Source organism: Scaptodrosophila lebanonensis, unplaced genomic scaffold (genome assembly GCF_003285725.1).
Source record: "Scaptodrosophila lebanonensis strain 11010-0011.00,11010-0021.00 unplaced genomic scaffold, SlebRS2 tig00000001-arrow-pilon, whole genome shotgun sequence".
NCBI lineage: Eukaryota > Metazoa > Arthropoda > Insecta > Diptera > Drosophilidae > Scaptodrosophila > Scaptodrosophila lebanonensis.
The window spans coordinates 16,264,365-16,284,794 of NW_022060529.1; the positions used below are offsets into that span (position 1 = coordinate 16,264,365).

At 41.8% G+C, this 20,430-nt stretch overlaps 4 protein-coding genes across 13 annotated transcripts in view; 1 reads left to right on the plus strand and 3 right to left on the minus strand.

The window, feature by feature from the left end:
* LOC115622858 (protein enabled) overlaps positions 1 to 1,740 on the minus strand; it is a 37,906-nt gene extending 36,166 nt beyond the window's left edge. For 4 of the 5 annotated variants that reach the window (XM_030516978.1, XM_030516969.1, XM_030516962.1 and 1 more), the window contains exon 1: positions 1,079 to 1,740. In XM_030516978.1, coding sequence (XP_030372838.1) covers positions 1,079 to 1,086 — 8 coding nt within the window. In that variant the 5' untranslated portion in view covers positions 1,087 to 1,740. The remainder of the gene's footprint in view (positions 1 to 1,078) is intronic. The other variant, XM_030516954.1, reaches the window with a different exon arrangement.
* Positions 1,741 to 2,012: 272 nt separating this feature from the next.
* On the minus strand, positions 2,013 to 6,681 carry LOC115626964 (lysophosphatidylserine lipase ABHD12). Of its 2 annotated transcripts, XM_030522490.1 has the most exons (5): positions 6,553 to 6,681; positions 5,658 to 5,766; positions 4,614 to 4,650; positions 3,290 to 3,408; positions 2,013 to 3,233 (listed from the first exon to the last, which is right to left on the minus strand). In XM_030522490.1, the coding sequence occupies exons 3-5, from the start codon at positions 4,646 to 4,648 to the stop codon at positions 2,179 to 2,181; spliced, it is 1,209 nt and encodes a 402-aa protein (XP_030378350.1). In that variant the 5' UTR covers positions 4,649 to 4,650; positions 5,658 to 5,766; positions 6,553 to 6,681; the 3' UTR covers positions 2,013 to 2,178. The 2 variants fall into 2 exon arrangements, with proteins under 2 accessions (XP_030378350.1, XP_030378342.1); XM_030522482.1 differs by lacking the exons at positions 4,614 to 4,650; positions 5,658 to 5,766; positions 6,553 to 6,681 and adding an exon at positions 3,906 to 4,149.
* An 827-nt stretch (positions 6,682 to 7,508) lies between these two features.
* Positions 7,509 to 14,439, minus strand: LOC115628274 (defective chorion-1 protein, FC125 isoform). Of its 2 annotated transcripts, none has more exons than XM_030524303.1 (5): positions 14,105 to 14,438; positions 10,831 to 13,669; positions 10,358 to 10,746; positions 10,102 to 10,223; positions 7,509 to 8,250 (listed from the first exon to the last, which is right to left on the minus strand). In XM_030524303.1, exons 1-5 carry the CDS (start codon positions 14,312 to 14,314, stop codon positions 7,551 to 7,553), a joined length of 4,260 nt encoding a protein of 1,419 aa, XP_030380163.1. In that variant the 5' UTR covers positions 14,315 to 14,438; the 3' UTR covers positions 7,509 to 7,550. The 2 variants fall into 2 exon arrangements, 1 of the variants encoding a protein (XP_030380163.1); XR_003995790.1 differs by having other exon boundaries at positions 8,233 to 8,250; positions 10,102 to 10,237; positions 14,105 to 14,439.
* A 1,882-nt stretch (positions 14,440 to 16,321) lies between these two features.
* On the plus strand, positions 16,322 to 20,045 carry LOC115622123 (ankyrin repeat domain-containing protein 13D). 4 transcript variants are annotated; one of them, XM_030516003.1, is made up of 8 exons: positions 16,322 to 16,491; positions 16,650 to 16,782; positions 16,841 to 17,052; positions 17,125 to 17,227; positions 17,296 to 17,612; positions 17,676 to 17,762; positions 17,820 to 18,571; positions 18,652 to 19,083. In XM_030516003.1, exons 1-8 carry the CDS (start codon positions 16,393 to 16,395, stop codon positions 18,845 to 18,847), a joined length of 1,899 nt encoding a protein of 632 aa, XP_030371863.1. In that variant the 5' UTR covers positions 16,322 to 16,392; the 3' UTR covers positions 18,848 to 19,083. The 4 variants fall into 4 exon arrangements, with proteins under 4 accessions (XP_030371863.1, XP_030371855.1, XP_030371839.1 ...); XM_030515995.1 differs by having other exon boundaries at positions 16,323 to 16,491; positions 17,676 to 17,768; XM_030515979.1 differs by having other exon boundaries at positions 16,326 to 16,491; positions 17,676 to 17,768; positions 18,951 to 20,045.
* The last annotated feature ends 385 nt before the right edge of the window (positions 20,046 to 20,430 follow it).

The following is a 20,430-nucleotide window of genomic DNA, read 5'->3' on the forward strand; positions in this document are numbered from 1 at the left end:
TTTAAAGATTGCGTGAGTGCGGGCGGCAGTGTTAGTGCACAAATCTTCAAGTTGCACAAGATGCAGCAACTAGCGGACAACTACAAGAGAGGATGTAACAGTTGAGCAAGTCAGACTATGTAAAACCCTATATTAGAGTTATTTTCATTTCGCTAAAAACTTAATAACGATAGAGAATAAGACAAGGAATGCTTTCTAAAATTAAGTTATGTAAGCGTTATAGACAGTATTAAGGAAATTGGACAGCGTGGAAAGGGGGGAAAAGCAAAAACATATGTACATATTTATATGTATTTGTACAATAAAATAGGGATTAGGAGTTATGCATTCATCCAAACAAAAGTATGGACTAAGCTACTTCGATTTGTCTCATCATGCTGATTAAGTATTAAGAATTGTTTATTGGGTAGGGGCTGCTTTCTTTAGCCTGTTACATACATTTGCAAAAACCGAACATACTCATTTCAGCCTTAAGGTACAGGGTATAACAACGAAAGGCGGTCATGCATTGGAGTTGCCGTGCTTGCCGCGGGCAGCATAAAAACAATTAAAGCAGGCACAGCTGGCGCAACACCGAACATACACACACATATACATACAAATGTATATGTATACAAATACATATGCATAAGTGCATGCAAAAACAGGTTTGGATGCCAAACAGCAACGCCAGCTGTTTCAAGTGTCCAGGCTAGGGTACTTATAACGCAGAAGAGAGAAATAAGAGAATATTTTGAGGACGCTGCAAAATTTTCACTTTAAATAAAATCATAAAATATGCAACTTCCAGAAGTTGCAGCCTCTACGCTGCACACACACACACACACACATATATGAACATAGACGACTAAACCACAAACACACGCAGTCACACCAATGCGCAAAAAAGGGCGTGTTGTATGAAGAAGAAGCAGAAAAAAGGGAGCAAGCACAGAAGCAGCAGCAGTAAAGGGAGCAGAAAGCGGAAGTCGTAGGCAAAAACATGCGCAGAAATTGCAGGGCCACCGCCGCCGCATAGAAGATTTCAAGATTCTCAATGCCTTGTGAAGATTTTATAAATAAATTTAGCAAAACTTACCACATCATTTTGGTTAAAAATTCCACTGTGAACAATTGCTGGTTTTCGATGTTCTCTTCCCCGCCGCCACTACTGCTGCTAGTACTCCCTTTCTGTGATTGTGGCAGTGACGCACACACACACACATGCAGACAGACACAAAAACACGGCCGCGTCGCGCGGGTGACAAGCGGCAATAAAAAAGTAGTGCGTGCGATTCGGCGTTTAATTTTCTAGGTTTTTATTTTGCAGTCTACTGACAACTTTCAGCTTTTACTTCTTGTTTGTCGTTTTAATTAAAAAGCATAAAAAACAGAACACGCTTTTTAATTTCATTTGAATTTACTTAAAAACAAAGGCGGGCCACGGCTACACAAACAGAGACGCACAGAAACAAACACACACACACATATATACACAGAGCAGCGCACAACTCCTTTTCAAGGAGTAGAGACACAAATTTTTTCTTTTCTGCCGCCGCTTCGTACAACTCCTTTTTCTTGCTGCAATTTTAGGAACTCTCGGGGCACTATTACTTGTCCCAAAACGTTGGCTGCGTTGGTGTATATTGAGGCGATTGCGTTTTTATGTTTTGCTGCACGACTCGTTTCAATTTTAATTAATAATTTGCATTTTTTCGGCTCAGAACGATTCGATACAAGTTGCACTTTGCTGGGGAGCGCGACAATAACACGCGAGCGCCATACTTGATCTGAGCGAAAGAGCGACTAGACACGATAATGCACTAAATAATGCTAGCGCGTTGTAGAGTTATCTAAACACAACATGGGTGGGTACACACTGTTTTCTTGAATGTTTTATCGATAAATTTGATGCGAAATAAACAAAGTTTGAATGCTGATACGCATTCGAATTTAAGCGAGTCCACTAAAATATTTATTTAAAAAAGCTCCGCTTTCATTTATTTCACTAACTTAGTCATTAAAAATACACATTTGGACTCCTTATTCATATGACTCTTTTAATTTTCTTGCACTGTGTGAAAATTTTTTGCATCGATGCGGCGATTAGATAGTAAATTAAAATACATAAATAATAAAATACAATGGTCTGTATCAAACTATTGGAAATTGTCATGAATTACTAATACTACTCCCCGCTCAGTAGACTGCATCGCGATAGTTCTCCACAAAGTGCAGAACCAACGAGGGAAGTTCGGGAGCGCGACACAAATGTTTGTGTCCGTAGCCAAAACTCGCATCGAAACGATGAAACTCGACCGGTCCCCAGGATCGACTACGGGTGTCAAGTGCGACTCGATACAGCCTGTAGCCCAAGTGGAATGGCACAACTACATCGTCCTCGGCGTGTATGATCATAATGGGCTGCCGAAATTCGCCCACATGGACGTCCGATTCGAATCGCAATGAGTTGCTATACATGGGACGTGAGATTGTGAAATCGAACCAGGGAAGATGTTTGAACAGTCGCGAAAACGGATGTAACCTGATCTCATCGCGAATATTGGTGAAGGGGCTCTCCAGGATCACTCCCCGGGGTCCACGTTCATTTAAATGCGCCAGCTGGGCACATAAGTGGGTGGCCACACCCGTGCCGAGTGAATGTCCCCATATGATGATAGGATTAGAGGTAACATTGGCAATATATTCATATACCATTAGCGCATCACGCACTACACCCTCCTCCGTAGGTGAGACGGGATCAGAGTCGGCATAGCCGCGGTAATCGAACGAGAAAACATGATAATTAAGCTTCCGCAGCAACTTATAGACCTCACTCCGATGTCCACTCCCACGTGTCGCTGTATTTCCATGTAAATAAAGCACCACAGTACCACCAGGAGCGCGCAGCAGGCGTTCATAGAAGATCTGCTCATTCTCAGGCACAATCACTGGAAATTCGGCACGCAAAAAAGGCTCCAATTCTTGCAATTCATGCTCATTGATGCTGATCGTTGATGTGGAAGGTTCTACGCTAGGCGCCTCCGCCACTCCATGCTCCGCAACAAAGGCTTCCTCCACTTGCAGTTCACGCTTAAAGCGACGCACAGCGTTTGCCGGCAAAACATGCCAGACGCCAATGCGCACCCCATCTTCATCCACATCCCGGTCCTTAACGGTTATGTAAAAGTTTCTTGTGGCATAAAGTCCAATGCTGGCCGGATTGGTGAGATCAAGATCCTTCGGATAGGTAACTACAAAGTAAGCGTATGTAAGTAATAGTCATTAATTATGATTTTCAGCTACTTACTGAATGTAAGAAAAAGAATTCCCCGCTGCAACGTCACTGAATAGCGAAAGACGAGGGGCAACAGGACGAACAGCAGCAAGAAAAACAGCATGCATATCTGGAGCGTGGCTAAGCCAACTCTGTAAGTTCGAGAGTAGCGTATTAATAAACGTTTCCTGCTAATTGGCATTTTGCCGTTTTAATTAATTTTTTTTTTCAAACAACTACGACAAAGCAGTGTAAGGAAATGAAAATACAAATTATGATTCAAAATTCAAATAGGTTTTTTTTTAATTCAATAAACTGCATCGGCATTTGGGGGTCTTTCATTGTTTGTGGTTAGTCATGGAAAAGAACTTTGTTTACATTTATCTTGGTAGGGTTTTTGGTTCGTCGCCCACAAGGTTGGACATTTCTGGAACTCTGAGCATGCATTGAATATTTATGCCACGATGACAGCAATGCGAATTCATTATGCAAATAAAAATAGAAGATTATCTTTTAAAAATAACAAAAAGCACAAAAAAGTAATATTAAATGAAACTTAAAATTAAATAATAGACATGAAAAGATAAATTAAATGCCAGTACAATTTTACAACATCAAATTTAGATTGCGATCGAGCATAAATACTTACAGCCCAGTTAGCCAACTAATGTATATCGTTCCGGGAATGATTGTAGCATAGAAAATTTTATTTAAACAACTATGAAGCTCGTACATTGTGCTTTTTATTGTGCGGGGCGTTACAAACACTCCTTCCTTGCCTCGAAGGATAATAATCACTAGATGAGTATTACAGTTTCTGTTCTGTTTATTATGTTAAACTCTCGGATATTTCAAAAAGGACTGTTTTACATGGAGGTAGGTTTAGTTTATATGTTTAATTCTTGCTGTCTAAACTTTAGTTAGCATAAGAGAAGAGCAAAAGAATTCATATATTAGTTGGAGATTTTCAAAACGCCATTAGCATGCAATTTAACTGTGTATCCTAATCTTATTTCCTCGCATTTAGAAAAGATTGATTCTCGTGAAAACGTATACGAAGTATTTTGTGCCGATTTCATTAATGATAAGCGCGTTCATTATGTTAAGATTTCGTATCTATGTATGTATATGTGAGTGAATGAGTAAGCGCTGAAAAAATACTGAACAAAAACTACAATGTGAAATGATTATGATAATGAAAGACACATTGAACGCGCACTGATATCGCAATTACAATTATGTCAGCGTCCGAAAGATGACATTGATTACCAAATGCCAGCTAATAATTACAAAAGCAAAGAAAATACACTACTAGAACACAATTTGAACTAAACACATTTGCAATTATTGGATTCACCTCTTGAAAAAATGCCGCCTACGTGTAAAGAGCATAACTGCAAATAGTACAAAGAGAAAAGAGAAGAATATTTATCATAAATTATTCAAAAAAGTTGACAATCTATTGTGAATAAAAACGAAAAACCGTTCAAAAAGGCAAAAGGAGGCGCACCGTCGATCACTCATTTATATCTATCGATTAAAGTTCAACGATAAATGCTCAGCGAGCACTACAGCAATAAATTAGTTTAGACCGCGAGAATGGTAAAGAGCGCGCCAACAAAACAAACAAATTATTTGCGGCAATTAAGAGATCGAAAGTTTATTTTTTTAGATAGCATTCGCAGTTAATGACGCGGCATATTTTAATAGTGTAGTTTGCTAAAGAATTCGAAAACAGAAAAAAAATACAATAATACACACACAACAAACTGCGTTTAAAATTTCGCGCAACGTAAACAAGTGATCTGCGTGCTGAGTTTTTTGTGACTGAGAAAACGAGTGCCAAAGCTATTGCCTCAAAAGTGGGTGGTGGGCATGGTAAAAAGAGAGAAGCTATCGCATTAATGGCTGCCATATTTTTACTCTCACTGCAGAGGTACGTCACAATATGTTTCGTTGGAAACGAAATAGTTTTCACAATTGCAAAGAAATGGACAAACCATTGATTAAAACTGCGCGAAAAAAGTTTGACACATAAAAAAGTGTCTTTTTGAATTGAATACGCGCCAAATTAAATGTTATAGGCATTCTGTGACGCCACACGAAGAGAATACCAAATAATATACATATCTCAAGTTTATTTGTTTCATGGGTGGCGGACGCTCAATATGGAACAAGGAAGGGAGAGAGAGAGAGAGAGAGAGAGAGCGATCGCTGCACTCAGCTGCTTGCGTGCGCTTCCTGCCTGTGAATAAACATTTATTTACATATGTATTTAATGCTTTGATTGCTCTTGAATTACATTTAATGAATGCACTTGCCATTGAATGCCTCAATTAGGCGCCAAATGAACACATAAACGCGACACTTAAACGCTTTGATTTGACTAAATTAGGCTTACCTCCTCCGGGTATGATGAAAAGCTAGACGTGAAAATGCGTAAAGGATCGAGCCTTAAGCAGCGCGCAGTTTAGTGATTGCAATTCCGCCTTAATGCATTTTGTCATGCGCTGCAAAAAAAAAAAAAGAAAGAAAGCATTAAAATCTAATTGTAAACTCCATTAAATGCAAGGTCTTAATCAATCGATATTGTTAGCATGTATTATGCCATTTTCATTAAATTACATTTAATTGAGTGAGGGAGTTAAGTTTGATTATTTATAAAGGCGTATGGCAATTTTTTCAAGACAATGTTTTCGCGCAAAACACTTGGGTCTGTGCCACCCACAGTTACGTTGAATTGCTCAAAGCGCACATGTGCAGAACGTCTAATCAGGCTGCCAAGAAATAAACTGTGGGTCCATGTATGTATGTATGTGTATATACTATATTAGCCGGTTGCCGGTATTCTCGACGTCATTCTTGTTATAATGGCACGCAATTAGAGTACATGAATATTTTTAAATACATATGTATGTGTGTTCTCATTTATTGGCAAGTGCACAAAAATTATGCCACCAACTGGGGTTCGCCAATGCTAAAGGGTTGTCAAGGATATACATTTGTATGTACATACATTTGTATATATGTACATACATAGTACATATGTACTTAACTATGAAGGTTCCCACTCAAACGCATAAGAACGCGTGCACATGCACTTTTCAAGGCCCTCTCTGAGTTATAATATTCCATTTCCTAAATTGCAGGTTATTTTACAAAAATAGTACGATACCTTTTTATTTTATGTAATTTATTTCAAAAATATGCAAATTAGACGGCTCTGTTATGAACAATTACGATTACACTTGTTTTATCAGCCATAATAACAATAGAATTGACAGCAGCAGACTTACCGCGCACTTTGTGGCTTATCGCTTAGCTTGGGGGATTGTTAATCACTAATTCAAATCAGTATGATTCTATGAAATTGTATTTATTTAATTTATTATTGGATTAATTGTCTCATTTTTCACACAGCGCCGTACTGGCCAAATAAAAGCAACAAAACACAACCAATGTGTACCCCCTAATTTTATTCTCGAATCAGCTGGCATTCATTTGTTGCGATATTCGGGCATATCGATGGTGTTATCGAATATAATAATTTTGTCCGTTCAAAGTATAGGGACTCCCACAACACTATGGGTCAAAAGCGCTATTTTTTGTTATAAAATACGAATTGTATTGTTTTGTTTTCAATTTAAACTGAATTTAAAATATAATTACAGCGAATTTAATGGGAAACTCTTAATTTGGATGGATTTTCTTAAGGAAATTTCAATCAAAATTAGTATCCTATACTTTTTTTCCATAATTGTTAGCGAAATGATATTCAATCTTATGCAGTGAGTTACTCATCTGTTACGATACTAATCAACAATCACCTGCAGTTTAAACCCATTTTCCCGTTATTGAATTTTTTGTTTTTAATAGTAGGTTGTAGAATTAACTCATAAAAACTATTTTCGAGGAAATAGTATCCGTGGAAAATGTCGGAACATGATAATTGAATTATTTTTTTTTTATAAAAACTAAGTTGTGCGATGTAATAAACGCTTCTATAAGTAATACTTAGCAGAATCTAAAAAAAAAAAACAAAAACAATATCAAAATAAATAAAATACAATACAGTACAATATTTTAATACTTACAGTGGTGAAAATGGCCAAACATTTTTCATCAGAAAATGTATTATACATTTACACATATGTATGTACATATGTATATGCGAAATGTAAATGCTTGCTATTCGCAGCAAAGAAAAGCTTAGCTTATATTGACTGGCTTCAAATGAAAACAACTATTTTTTTACATTTCTAAAAGATTTCCCTTTATTTTAAAGAGCGAAAATCTAGTCATCAGCGATATGTTCATCTTCATCATCGTCGAATTTAAAATAATCAACGTCAACAGCGCCATCATCATCTTTATCAATGTCAGTACGCCTTCGCTCCTTTTTCTTAATATTGGCTAGATCTTGTTCGACAGTTTCAGGCTCCACCAATGGTTCCTCCTCGGCGGCTGCCTCCTCAAAAGGATTGCGTTCGGCTGCGCCCAATTCATAAACTGTGGCAGCGACTTCTGTGACAGTGGGCTTTTTCTTTTCATTTCGTACAAGCAGTGGCGGCTTGACCACGACACGGGTCTGATTTGTATGGTGTTCCATTAGGCCCTTGTAGAGATGGGGGAATCGTCGCTGGAACTCTACTTTGATGCGCAGCAGGCGCTCCAACATACCAGGAGTGAGGAGGTTGGTTCGAGGCATAATGTGCGTATCACGACGCGAGCGTCCATCCCGCAAGTAAGCCTCGTAACTACCGCCTCCAGTGTAGATGGGTCGATGCAGGTCGTACGGTTTGCGAGTCCAGGGATCATCGTCGCGTGCTACCGGCAGCAAGCCCATGTAAGGTTCAAGCAGGTCGTCGCTTAGACTAAAAAGTGAGCCGAGCGTTGCATTTTCGTCGGTGGAGCTGGGATTAATGATAATGGCGGCGTTTGATGTAGTTGCTGGATGTGTAGATGGTTGTGGTAGTGGGGATGCTGATGATGGACTGATATATGAAATAAAAATAATGTAGATCATGATGGAGAGAATGGCATTAATAAAATGATAAATTGTAAATGGTAGTTGCAAAATGCAAAATTGTTATGTGAATGTTATGCTATCGATTGTAGATTAGAACAAATCGTGAGAGGTCTATAAAATCCTTAATGAATAATGCTGATCAGTGCGTTCAATGAAGACGTATAAACTAAAATTAGTGAACAATGGTCTTGTTTATGATCTATTAATGCTGATCAATGATATTGAATACTGATCCACTTTGCTGATCAAGAACTAATCGATTGTGGCGGGTGTTGTACTGATCTTAGATTGTTTTCGTTGCCTGCGACGCAGTCGTTTGGTTTTCACTCTTTTGCCACTCTTCGTCACAGCATTGGAGAGTGTGCGCGATGCTGATCCCGATCCTGATGCTGATCTTAATCCCGATTCTGCTCCTCGCTGTTTGTGGTGCTGCAAACGTATGAGATCGTGTAAGAGTTCGATCAATTTGTCAAGCTTTGTGCTGCGCTCCCGCAGCAGTGACAATTCATTGCAGCTCGAGCTCTTCGTTTTATGGGTTACCTTTGCAGATGATGTTGATGGTTGTTTCGCTGCAGTGCGGACTTTTTTGACACGATACCCTTGGGCCTGACGTGTGGCACGGAAACTGCTGCTTACGGTGCTGCGCCGCACGAATTTACCACGTAATGCGTACGGTGTGGGCGTGGTCGATGACATATAATCCCCCGCCTCATTATGCAGCTCAGCATTGAGGAGGTGGGCTTGTTCCGATGCCTTCCGCTGAGTACTACTTGGCTCTGTAGCATCCTTATTTTGAATAAGGATCGAATTCCCCTCTAAACGCTTGGCAGCACGTTTTTGTGCTTGACGCTTCTCCAGCTGCTCATGCTCTTCGTTGGGCTGAAACTCCTGATAGCTATAGTCCATGGACGTGTTCTGCTCAAAATTACTTTTGGGCAAGTGCAAATTCTCGCCATGCTCATATTGCTGCTCGTTAGACTTGGACAAGTACTTGGTATCATAACCTTTGCTGGCCAGCACACTCTGCCAGTGTTGAGCATCCTCTTTGTCCGTAGCTGTAGAAACAATAGCATTAGCATGTGCCCTGACCTGAACTGGATTTGCTGTAGTGGCGGCTAAGTCATCAGCGGCGGGAGTAGTGCTTGGTGCACTGGTGGTGGTCGGAATAGATTCTGGTGCGCGTTTGCACTTGTCGCTCAACGCCGTAAGTTGTTCCTTTAGCTCATATATGATCGCGTGCAGTTTCTTAAACTCAGTAGCTGCTGTTTCTGATTGAATAGATTTGATTGGCGTTGCAGAAGTAGTTGGAGCAGCTGTAATCGGAGTGTAGGCTGTCGTACTGCTTCGTTCAGTTGTGGTTGAGGGTGGTAACTGAGGCGGCACTGCCGGCTGTTGGGGCGCATAGTTTATTGCCTCATTGTTGCCCACCACCTGCTCACCAGCTTCAATCTGATCACCACTAATCTCCAATGGTTCCTGACTAGCCCTCTCTAATGCCTCACGTATTGAAGCGGCATTGTAACGCATAAGCGCCTCAGCCGGATCCTCATCGGGGCTAAGTGTGATCTCCTTCAGTCCCGTCTTGTATTCTCTGCGTAGCGCCTTTAACGAACGCTCATCGATCTCCTCCAAAGTGCTGTATTGTTGGGCATTACGTCGACGTCGATTGCGTTGTCCGCACTGACAGTTGCTGCCACATTGGCAGCCACCAGTTCGTGAGCAACCACAGTGGCTACTGTGGCAACCACAGCCCTTGTGGGCTGCATTCGACTGACCCTCAAATGATATCGTTGTTGGACTTAAGAAGTGTGCTAACCTTTTCTGTATTGTGTGCTCAGCAGTTGCTTCTTTTGTTGTAGTCGTCTTCTTCATCGTTACTGTGGTCGTCATCGGATTTGTGGTGCCATTTAGTGCTTCTGTTTCTGTTGGTTTTATTGTCTGAAATGCGTCTCCTGTTAATGACATGAATCACAAGCACGAAGAGAAGAGAGCGATGAATTTTATGAAAATGAAGCACCGTGTGTATGTCTGAGTGTGGGTGTGGGTGAGTGTGCAGAGTAGTGTGGACTTACCGCTATGGTTTTGTGATCACGCAGCATATCATCTATCTCGTCGTTGCCAACAGCTGCGCGATAACCACCGCCGCCATAAGCGTTGGATCCAGAACCACCACCACCATAGCTAGTGCCGTAGGAGGGGCGTCCGCCATAGGATTGGCCACCACCATAGGACGGACCAGAGGAAGGAGCTGCGCCATAGGATGGACCAGAGGAGTAGCCACCGCCATAGGATTGTCCACCGCCATAAGATTGTCCACCACCATAAGACTGTCCACCACCATAGGATGGTCCACCACCATAGGATGCTGGTGATGGATTTTGATAATAGTTGATGATAGTAGGTCCACTTTCATGGCCCTTGGACTTCTTGCGCTTATCACCACCAAGTCCCAAAAAGTCAACTGTTGTTGGAGCAACGGGGGCGCGTGGAAAAGAAATATTTGAATCTGTGTGGAAATTCTGACGAAACACGCCGTAAAGATTACCTTTGTGGCGTGCTTGGCCTGCATTCTCCGGCATTTGGGGTTCCGCCTCGCCCACCATAGGTTCTGGGGCCTGTTGTTGTTGTTGCTGTTGCATGGCACGCATCTTTTCATCGGCCCACTGTCGCTCGGCATCCATAGCCATGTCCTGCTCAGCAGCCTTAGCCTGTTGGGCGCCAACCTGCTCCATGGATGGTTGTTGCTGTTGCTGTTGCTCGGTCCATTGTCGTTGCTGCTGGTTCATCTTTTGTTGCATTTGTTGGCGTTGCTTGTGCAGAGCTTTAACCGCCTGCCCCTCTGCCCATTGACGTTGCTGCATTAACATGGGATTCTCTTGTAAATCCTGTTGTGTCTTAGATGGTTGCTGATCTGACCATTGGCGTTGCTGCTGCTGTTCTTTTGTTGCCTGCTCCCCTATCCATTGGCGTTGTTGCGATATCATTGGATTCTGTTGAATCTGTTGTTGTTGCTGTTGCTGTTGTGCGTTTGCAGCCTGCTCCTCCGCCCACTGACGTTGCTGCATCGCCATTGGATTCTGTTGAATCTGCTGTTGTTGCTGTTGCTTTTGTGCGTTTGCAGCCTGCTCCTCCGCCCATTGCCGTTGCTGCATCGCCATTGGATTCTGTTCAATCTGCTGTTGTTGCTGTTGCTTTTGTGCGTTTGCAGCCTGCTCCTCCGCCCATTGCCGTTGCTGCATCGCCATTGGATTCTGTTGCATCTGCTGTTGTTGCTGCTGCTGTTCTTTCGTTGCCTGTTCCCCCGGCCATTGGCGTTGTTGCATTATCATTGGATTTTGTTGTATCTGTTGTTGTTGCTGCTGCTGTTGGGCCTTTGCTGCCTGCTCCTCTGCCCATTGACGTTGCTGCATTGCCATTGGATTCTGTTGGAATTTTTGTGCCTTTGCTGCCTGCTCATCCGCCCACTGGCGTTGCTGCAACATCATAGGATTTTGTTGAATCTGTTGTTGTTGCTGCTGCTGTGCGTCCGCCCACTGGCGTTGCTGCATTATCATTTCCGGACTCATTTGTCCCACAGTCTCTGGAGTGTTCATGGTCTGACCAGATCTGTAGGCTGCATAGATTTTATCCTCCTTGGTTTTTTTGTCAGCGACCATCTGTTCATTGGCCATGCGATAGGCGTAGGCCATCATTTGGACGATATCGTCCTTGGATAGATGTTGCTCCATTGGCATGGCTTGTCGTTTCTGAGCCGCATTGCCATTGGCGGCGACTTGCTGCACATATTTTGAGTATCCACCAAGTGACTTGCGCTGCACCTCCTTGTGGAGCAAACGACGCACGTAATCGTCACGCAAGGCCCGCTCAATGTCCGCTCTCGTAATCTTGTGGATAGGCGTCTTGCTGAGGGGATAGCTAAGTTTATAGGGAGGGGCAGCATTAGTCTGGGCTCCTTGGGCATTGGCACGCATTTCCTTCGCCACACGTTCGATTTCCTGCAACAGCTTCAATTCGGATATAACTTGGCGCTCAAAGGCCTGTAATTTGGCCTCGATTTTCAAGTCCTCGAGATTCTTATTCTTGGCTGTGATGTCTGCCCCATTTGTTGACTGTCTGGCGGCGTCGGTGGGCAAACGGAACCACAGCAATGGCACACGTTTCGTATCTTCCTCAGAGTTAGTTTTGGACTCTTCTGCTTGCGTATTGCCTATATGGGAATTCCTGTATGCTGCGCTGCTGCCATCGGGCCTGACACGAACCTCATCTAGAGTGGAGGCCTGGCCATCAGATCCTGGGACTGGCGTAGGTCCGGGCCAAAATTGACTGAAGGTGTTCATCAAGGCTCCTGAGGGTGCCGGCATGCCAAGCAGATTGCTGCCGCCATCAAAGCGTTGATTAAAGAAGCCACCGAATGCATCGGGTGGTGGTGGAGGTGGTGCTCCCAGAGTTGCGTCGTCGCCGGCAGATGTGGCAGTGTCAGCAGCAGCTCCGACAGATGGTGCGTCGCCAGTTGGTGGGGGCGCGCCCAGCAAATGTTCTAGCCCAGGCAGAGGGGGTAAGAGAGATTGAGCAATTTGCGCTACACTTGGGAGAGCTTGTCCCACACTGAACTGTCCGAGTGCTTGTCCCAAATTCGTTTGGCCGAGCGTCTGACCGAAAACTTGTCCGACTGGTGATTGGCCGAGCGCCTGCTCAAGACTCTGACTGACCGCCTGCGACAGAGGTGCGGCTTGTGCTACGCTTTGAGATAGTGGTGCCGCCTGAGCCTCGCTTTGAGCGACAGGAGCGTCTGATTGACTGACTAGTGGTGGTTGCGACAGAGGTGCAGCCTGGCCTAACGCCTGGGATAGACCTGCTTGACTAAGAGCCTGTGAAAGAGGTCCTCCCTGGCTTAGAGCCTGTGACAAAGGTCCTCCCTGACTCAGAGCCTGTCCCAGTGGTCCTCCTTGTTGAAGAACCTGTGCTAATGGTGCCGGTAACTGGCCGAGAGCCTGTCCATTTAACTGGCCAAGTAACTGTCCAATTTGCGGATTGAGTTGCGAGAGCGTTTGTGTCAGAGCCGATGGTGACTGGCCTAAGAGCTGCTGCAACAGATTGGCTTGAGATAATAGTGCGTCTCCAGCTGCTGCCTGTCCTGCTGTTTGTCCAACTGAATCCTGACGCGCTACGCGTGCTTTGTGCGCATTCGCATCATCAGCCAATACCAGGACAACCTTGGAAGCTGCGCCAATGCTATCAGGCGAGACAGCTCCAAGCAGATGTGGAGCAGGAAAGAGGCTTCCCCATTGCAAGAGTCTGCCCAGTGCGGGAAAGAGCAAGGAGAAGGTGTCCAAATAGGGCATACCAGAGCGCATGGGAAATATAGGCGGCATCTGGCCCAGAATCTGTGAGTAGTTAAAATTGGAAACACAAATTAATACTTGATAGTATCATTTAGGGCTGCTATTAAATGTTAAAGAAATAGTACAGTATAGTATCCTATTTCTACTTCTATATTAAATATAATTGTTATTTCAACAATGAATGTTTTTATAGTGTTTCTTGTTGGGATATCTCCAATATTTGTATTAAACAATGTTCTGTTTAGTGCACACTTAACAGTCGAATTTTTTCATAGTCTTCCTTGACTCAACACTTATCTACTTATGTATATATTTTTGAATAAATGTAAATCAGTTATCACTTATCTACTTATTTATATATTTTTGAATAAATGTAAATCAAACAGAAATAAAATAGCATTCCTAATATAACACAATTGTTATTTTGGTGAATAATGTTTTTATACATTTTTAAATTTGTAACCGAGAAATACGCACCGAATCCTGGCGTTGAGCATCCCCCACTTGTGGTGACTGTGATCCTGTGGTGCTGCTGTCGTCAGCATTGCTTGGATTTGTGTCGGGAGCGGTGCCCATTTCTACAATTGCAGGTCCACCAACTGTTGGCTCATCGTTCTTCTCACAGAGTTGGGCGCTGCTTATCGAAAGCAGCTGCAGGAGCAGCAGCAATAAGCAAACCAATCGCATGATTATCCTTCTTTATCCGGCTTTAACTTGAAAGCTTCACTTTCCACTTGCTTAGGATAACGATTCCGTTCGCGCACGCACAAATAACAGAAAACAGAATTCGATCTGGAACTCGCCGTTTACAAGCTCAACTGGCTACTGACTGCTCCAGAGCGCTCAACGACAGCCCAAATAGATTTTTTGCCATGGCCCAAAACTGTTGACGTTGGCTAAATTCACTGAAAGCTCGATTCGTGCCAATTCTGCACGCACAACTCACTCTATGGTGGTTATTGCTTCCGTATGTGTGCTCCAAAAAGACGAATTCGTCGCCAGCTGCAGCCAAAGAAGCCGCACCAGCAGCAGAAAACCTTCGCGCATTTCACGAAATCAGCGCAAAATACTGCAGAGAAAGAAAAGCGCGCGTTCAACGCCAACAATAGTACAAGTAGATGGCCAAAATTGGTGGTCGAGCTGCAGTTGTGACTTCGAGAAAATTTTCTACAGCATACTAAGTATGTAAAATGTGTCACCAAGACATCGGTGGTGCATAGCTGCTGAGCTCAGCAGCATGCAGCCTGGTTGTTGTACAAACAAGAATATGTAAATAAATTCGCTTATATGGCTCGGCTGTGGTGCACTGCACAGATCAGCATTTATTATTTTTTACTACTATTGTTTTGTTTTGATTTGATTTGTTTTAGTTCATGGCACACAGTAAGTCCAGCGACCTTTGATTTATGTGCCGTATTTTGACTTAAATTGCTGTTGCAACACGAATAATGTGATGGATGCTGATTCTATAGAAATTACGCAAATATGGAGCAATACAGTTACATACTCGGTTTTGCTGCCAAAAAAAATGTGAACATGGGTTAATGCAAATTAAATTAGTTATTTAGAGCCGTTGGAAAAACATTTTAAGGTATTTGAATATAATCACAATTTTAAAAGTTCAAAGTATGTAGGTATTTAGATTTGATTACAATTTTAAAATTTGTAATTTTTTATTTACAAAGAATATTATTCACTTTTTGCATTAATTTCATTAGATATAGAATTCTGAGAAAAATTTAAAATTCATTTTACAAATTTCCGTGCACACTGTTTATCAATGTACCTGTTACATTTATTTTATAAACATATGTATGTATATTTACTTACATATGTTCTGCATAATATTCGCAGCTATGTATGTACATATGTATATATTATTAATATATTTACTTTTTCAATTCTGTTAACGTCAGCATAAATAGGTCTTGTGCATTTCTTTAACTATTAGTCGGATCTGCTTAACTCAAGACTAATTAACACTTCCTTATATAATTATGTGGATCCACAGCCATCTATTTAATAAGTGTAAGAGCTTATAGTTTGCCAGCGAAAGCTTGGTGTTCGCTGAAGGGGCTACTACATTTTTCATTTTTTTTTTTTTTAACCGAGTAGTCGTTAGATTTCTGCAATATGAAAAAGTACAGGACAGTTGTACAAAAGCAAATTAAAAAAAAAAGAATTGAGAAATTATTTTATAGAGGAAAACTGGCTATCCTAGTTATAACAAGGGGGATTCAGCTTTCGGCAAATTTCTTTACTACAAATAATAAAATATCAAATAGTAGGACACATCTATGAACACCTTATCGACAAAATTCATACATACATATGTACTTGTACATATGTATGTACATATGTTTCGTAATAATTATAATCAGATGAAGATAATTTAATTATAGCATGCACAAATTATACATACATACATATACATATGTATATATCACGTATATCATGTCATTTTTCATTTGAATAAGTCCTTATGTGCAACAATATAATACATTATTTATATACATGTAGATGTGCAAATATTTACATATGTATATACAAGTATGTATGTTTGTATCTTTTAACAACAAAGACGTAAAATTCGCAACATCGAAAAAAAAATTCGAAGGGGCAACACTTGCGCCTTTGGCGATATAATTGGCAATAATCGATAATTTTGTACATCCCTAATAGCAACAAAAGTCAGAAAAAATTAATGCAGGCGGATCGACAGCCAAACGAGTGTCTAAATTACCAGTGCAACGTGCAGAGAGAGGATGAAGAGCTTGGACGAAATCCAGACGGAATATCCGCTTCATTGGCATATCTGGAATGGAAATATAGAACAGCTGCAATCAGCGCTGCAGGTGGCGCAGGTGAGTTGTGTGGGTGTGGCAGGCAGTGGAGCAGGTTGGCAAGGGAGGTAGCCAGGTGTGTGTGTGCTAATTCAATTAGTGCGCAACGATGACTGTGCCAGCTATGTATATGCAAAAAACAACAACTATAATAACGAGAACAATAACAACATTTTCAGATTGATAAGGAGAAAATCGATCCGCGCGGTCGTACGCCTTTGATGTTGGCCGTGAGATTAGGAAATCTACAATGTGTCAAGTGCCTTTTAGCAGCCAAATGCAATGCGACCTACGAACACGAGAGTTGGTCAAGTAAGTTCATTACTGTGCATTACGATTATCTCCCTATTTATCGGCATACGTTCAACAGTTGTGCAGGAAGCGGTATGTACGGGTGACATCGACATATTGACTGCCATCATTGAGGTGCGGGATTTGCAGCGACATATGCAGCGTGTGACACATGTCCCGAAGCTTCTTCAGCATTTGCTGGACGCGCCCGATTTCTACATCGAGATGAAGTGGGAGTTCACATCGTGGGTGCCGCTCATGTCACGTCTATGCCCCAGCGATACATACAAGGTGAGAAGCATGCCATGTCAAAAGCTTTTTCAGTAAAAAGTGCAATTGCAATAACAAATACATGAACATTAGGTGTATAAACGAGGGGCCAATGTCCGCATTGATACCACTTTGCTGGGCTTCGACAACAACACCTGGCAGCGCGGGAATCGCTCTTACATCTTTAAAGGCAGCAGTAAGTAGACCATGATTTGTCTTCTATCTTTGATTATATTATCTAATTCAACTTATTACTTAATGCAGAAGAAACAGCTACTATGATTGAAATCGACCATGACACACATGAGGTGATGGTTGAACAAATGAATAGTGAAATTGGCGATATTGTAGCCATACCCCCTCCTGTTGGTGCAGTCCGTGCCCGTCTCAATGCGCCTGTCATCACAAACACGATTGAAATGGAGAAGATTAGCTTTGAGCGCAACAAGTCGGGCATTTGGGGCTGGCGCAGCGAGAAATCAGAGCTAATCAATGGCTACAACTGCAAGGTCTATGGTGCTAGCAATGTGGAGTTTGTAACCAAGACACGTATGGATCATTTAAGCGAGGAGCAAATAAAGGTGCGCACTAATCTATTAATGCCCTGTAATATATTTTTTTATTAAATGCTTTGCATTATGTAGAACAAAACTGCGCGCACACCGCTGCACAGTCTGCTGGGAATTTCTGATGAGGATTACGTGCCCCCCACAGATGCTGCCAGAGAGCGCGTAAATGTACAAAAAAAAGTATTATAGATAGCAGCAATTAACAACATATTTTTACAGTCACCATCACCGCGACCGGGCGATATAGCTGGTGCAACGCATGGTGAGAACAATGGACGTATAACGCCTGCTGTAGTGGAAAGTAATGGCAGCTCCGCTGGCGCTTCGGGCGCCAACACACCCAGCTCGATGGTAATTACGCCCGAGGAGTATTTCAGTGCAGAGATTCAGCTGCACGGGCGGGATGTTGGCAAACCGAAAAAACTAAACACAAAAGTGCAACGCTTTAAGGCCAATCTTTGGCTGGCCGAGGAACATCCTATACGGCTGCAGGAACAAGTGCTTCCCATACTCGATCTTATGTCCACAATGGCCAGTCCACATGTGTCCAAACTCAAAGACTTTATAACCATGCAACTGCCGGCCGGTTTTCCAGTAAAAGTAGAAATTCCGCTATTCCATGTACTGAACGCATGCATCACATTTGGAAATGTGTTCGCGATGACAACGCCTGTAGAGTATGTGAACACACTGCAGGAGGACGATCGCATCACCTGTCTGGTAGATGATCGCTGCTTTGATATACCCAGCCATTATGTTAATCGGGGTGGCGATGCACGGCGCCAAATTCCACTCGACGAGGACGATATGCTGCAGTACGCCATTGAGCAGAGTCTGGCAGAGACGAGCGGAGCGGGTGGTGCCTGTGGTTTGGATGAGGACACCGATAAGGTGGACATCTGGGAGGTGCTGCGAGGTCAGCATGTGGTGGGCAGTGATCTGCTACCCGAGGATGATGAACAACTACAACGGTAAGTGTTTATTATAATGCCCGCATGCATGGTCTGCAAATTATAACGGGTCCACCTCCTGCCCCTGTAATCGCTAGTAGCCCACATTACCATCATAAGCGTTATTTACTCCCACCGAATCAAGGTCAACCTCACTTGCAATATGGTCGACACTCTCCGGCACCCCCGCCGATGTCGCCTCAGGGCACTCCTTATCGCAGTCGCTCCGCCTCGACCGGCGCTGCCAACAACCAATTCAAAACTGATCTTGGATACATGAAAAAGATATTCAAATAGTTAAAAAGTCCCTTTCCAATCTCTTTACCATATCACAGTATAGCTAGAATTCCATCTTACCTATGCTTTGTGTGTGTTTTCTGCCTTCTCTCCCAATTCACAGTGTACTGCAGGAATCGTTGTTGGGCGCCCAAGCTGGCGGGTCACCCGTTTCAGACGATGATGACGGCGGCTTCCGATATGTGGATCCTGATCTGGCCATGGCCATGCGCCTTTCCCAACAAGACCAACAAAAATACGAGCTGGAACTGCAGCGGGAACAAGAAATGATCGATCAGGCACTAAAGCTCAGCCTGCAGGAGCACTAGCCGAACCAACCAACAAGCAAGCAACCAACAAATTAATCAATCAATCAATCAATCTGTAGTCACAAGTCTGCCGTCAATCAAAGCATAGGTTTTATAGTGCGATTTTTGGTAGCTGTTAAAAATGTCGATACCAAAACTGAAATTGTTTCTATATAGTAGTAGTTTTACTTATTTTTTTCCTTTAGACTTATAATTTCGTTAGATAATATGATTTCTTAGGGAACGTTATGCATAATATTTGCTGTATTACACACATAAAAAGAGATGGGTCCTTATTTGTATTGTGATATTGAAAAAACAAAAAAAAAAATCTCCTCGTAATCCTACTTTTCTGATTGTATACTAAAGAAATCCAGAAATTAGTCTGTATAGTCTGCATATGGAAAGCTCAAGATTGGTCTGTGCTCGAAAACTGCGTCCAATCTGTGTAAAACTGCATTACCATATTATAGCTATACGATTTACACACGCAATTACATATAAGTTTATACCAACTTACGTGTATTTGTAGTATTAGCTTTTGCTAAATTTTACCATTAAGTCAAAAGAATATTATTACAGAACATGGTAGAGTAGTCCATGAAATATCTCAAGCCTTGTAAATTTTACCATCGTTGCAAAAAGTTTACATTTGAAACTAAAAAATGTAACAGCTACGTTGTAAGTAAAGTGAAGGCCCAGTAAAATATCCAATAACATTCTAAATTGTCATTTATCTAAGTACATATATTTTACTACTAATGCCTAAACGTCCTTTATTGTTTTCATTTCTAAACTTTCTGTTTTGTGTACAATATTAAATAATTCGTTAGAAAGTATGCCACAACAACAAAGAAACACATACTATATATACATATTATAGAAGTAAAAGGAAACATGAAATAATTGTACGTTATTGGAGTTTTTATTTTGGCGCTGTATTTACAAATTTAGGACACGAGCATTATTAACATTAATAACACATAATAAACACAATTCTTATCTTAGCCTATTAAGATATGACACACATATATTTTAACATATTAAAAAGTCTTACAAAACTGTTTTGGTATTTTCAAAAATGAGTAATTGAGATGAGAATTTTAGTACACTATTTGAAGAATGCTTAAGACACTGATTTGCTTAGACAGAAGGAAATGATCTAGGTATTTTTTTTAATATTCAACTGGGTGGATATTAGCTATGCCTATAAAGTATTTAAGATTACGTTCTTCAGTTTCTTAAGCAATTAAACATACACAATGGACAAAGAAGTTTATATAAAAGTGCAGACTA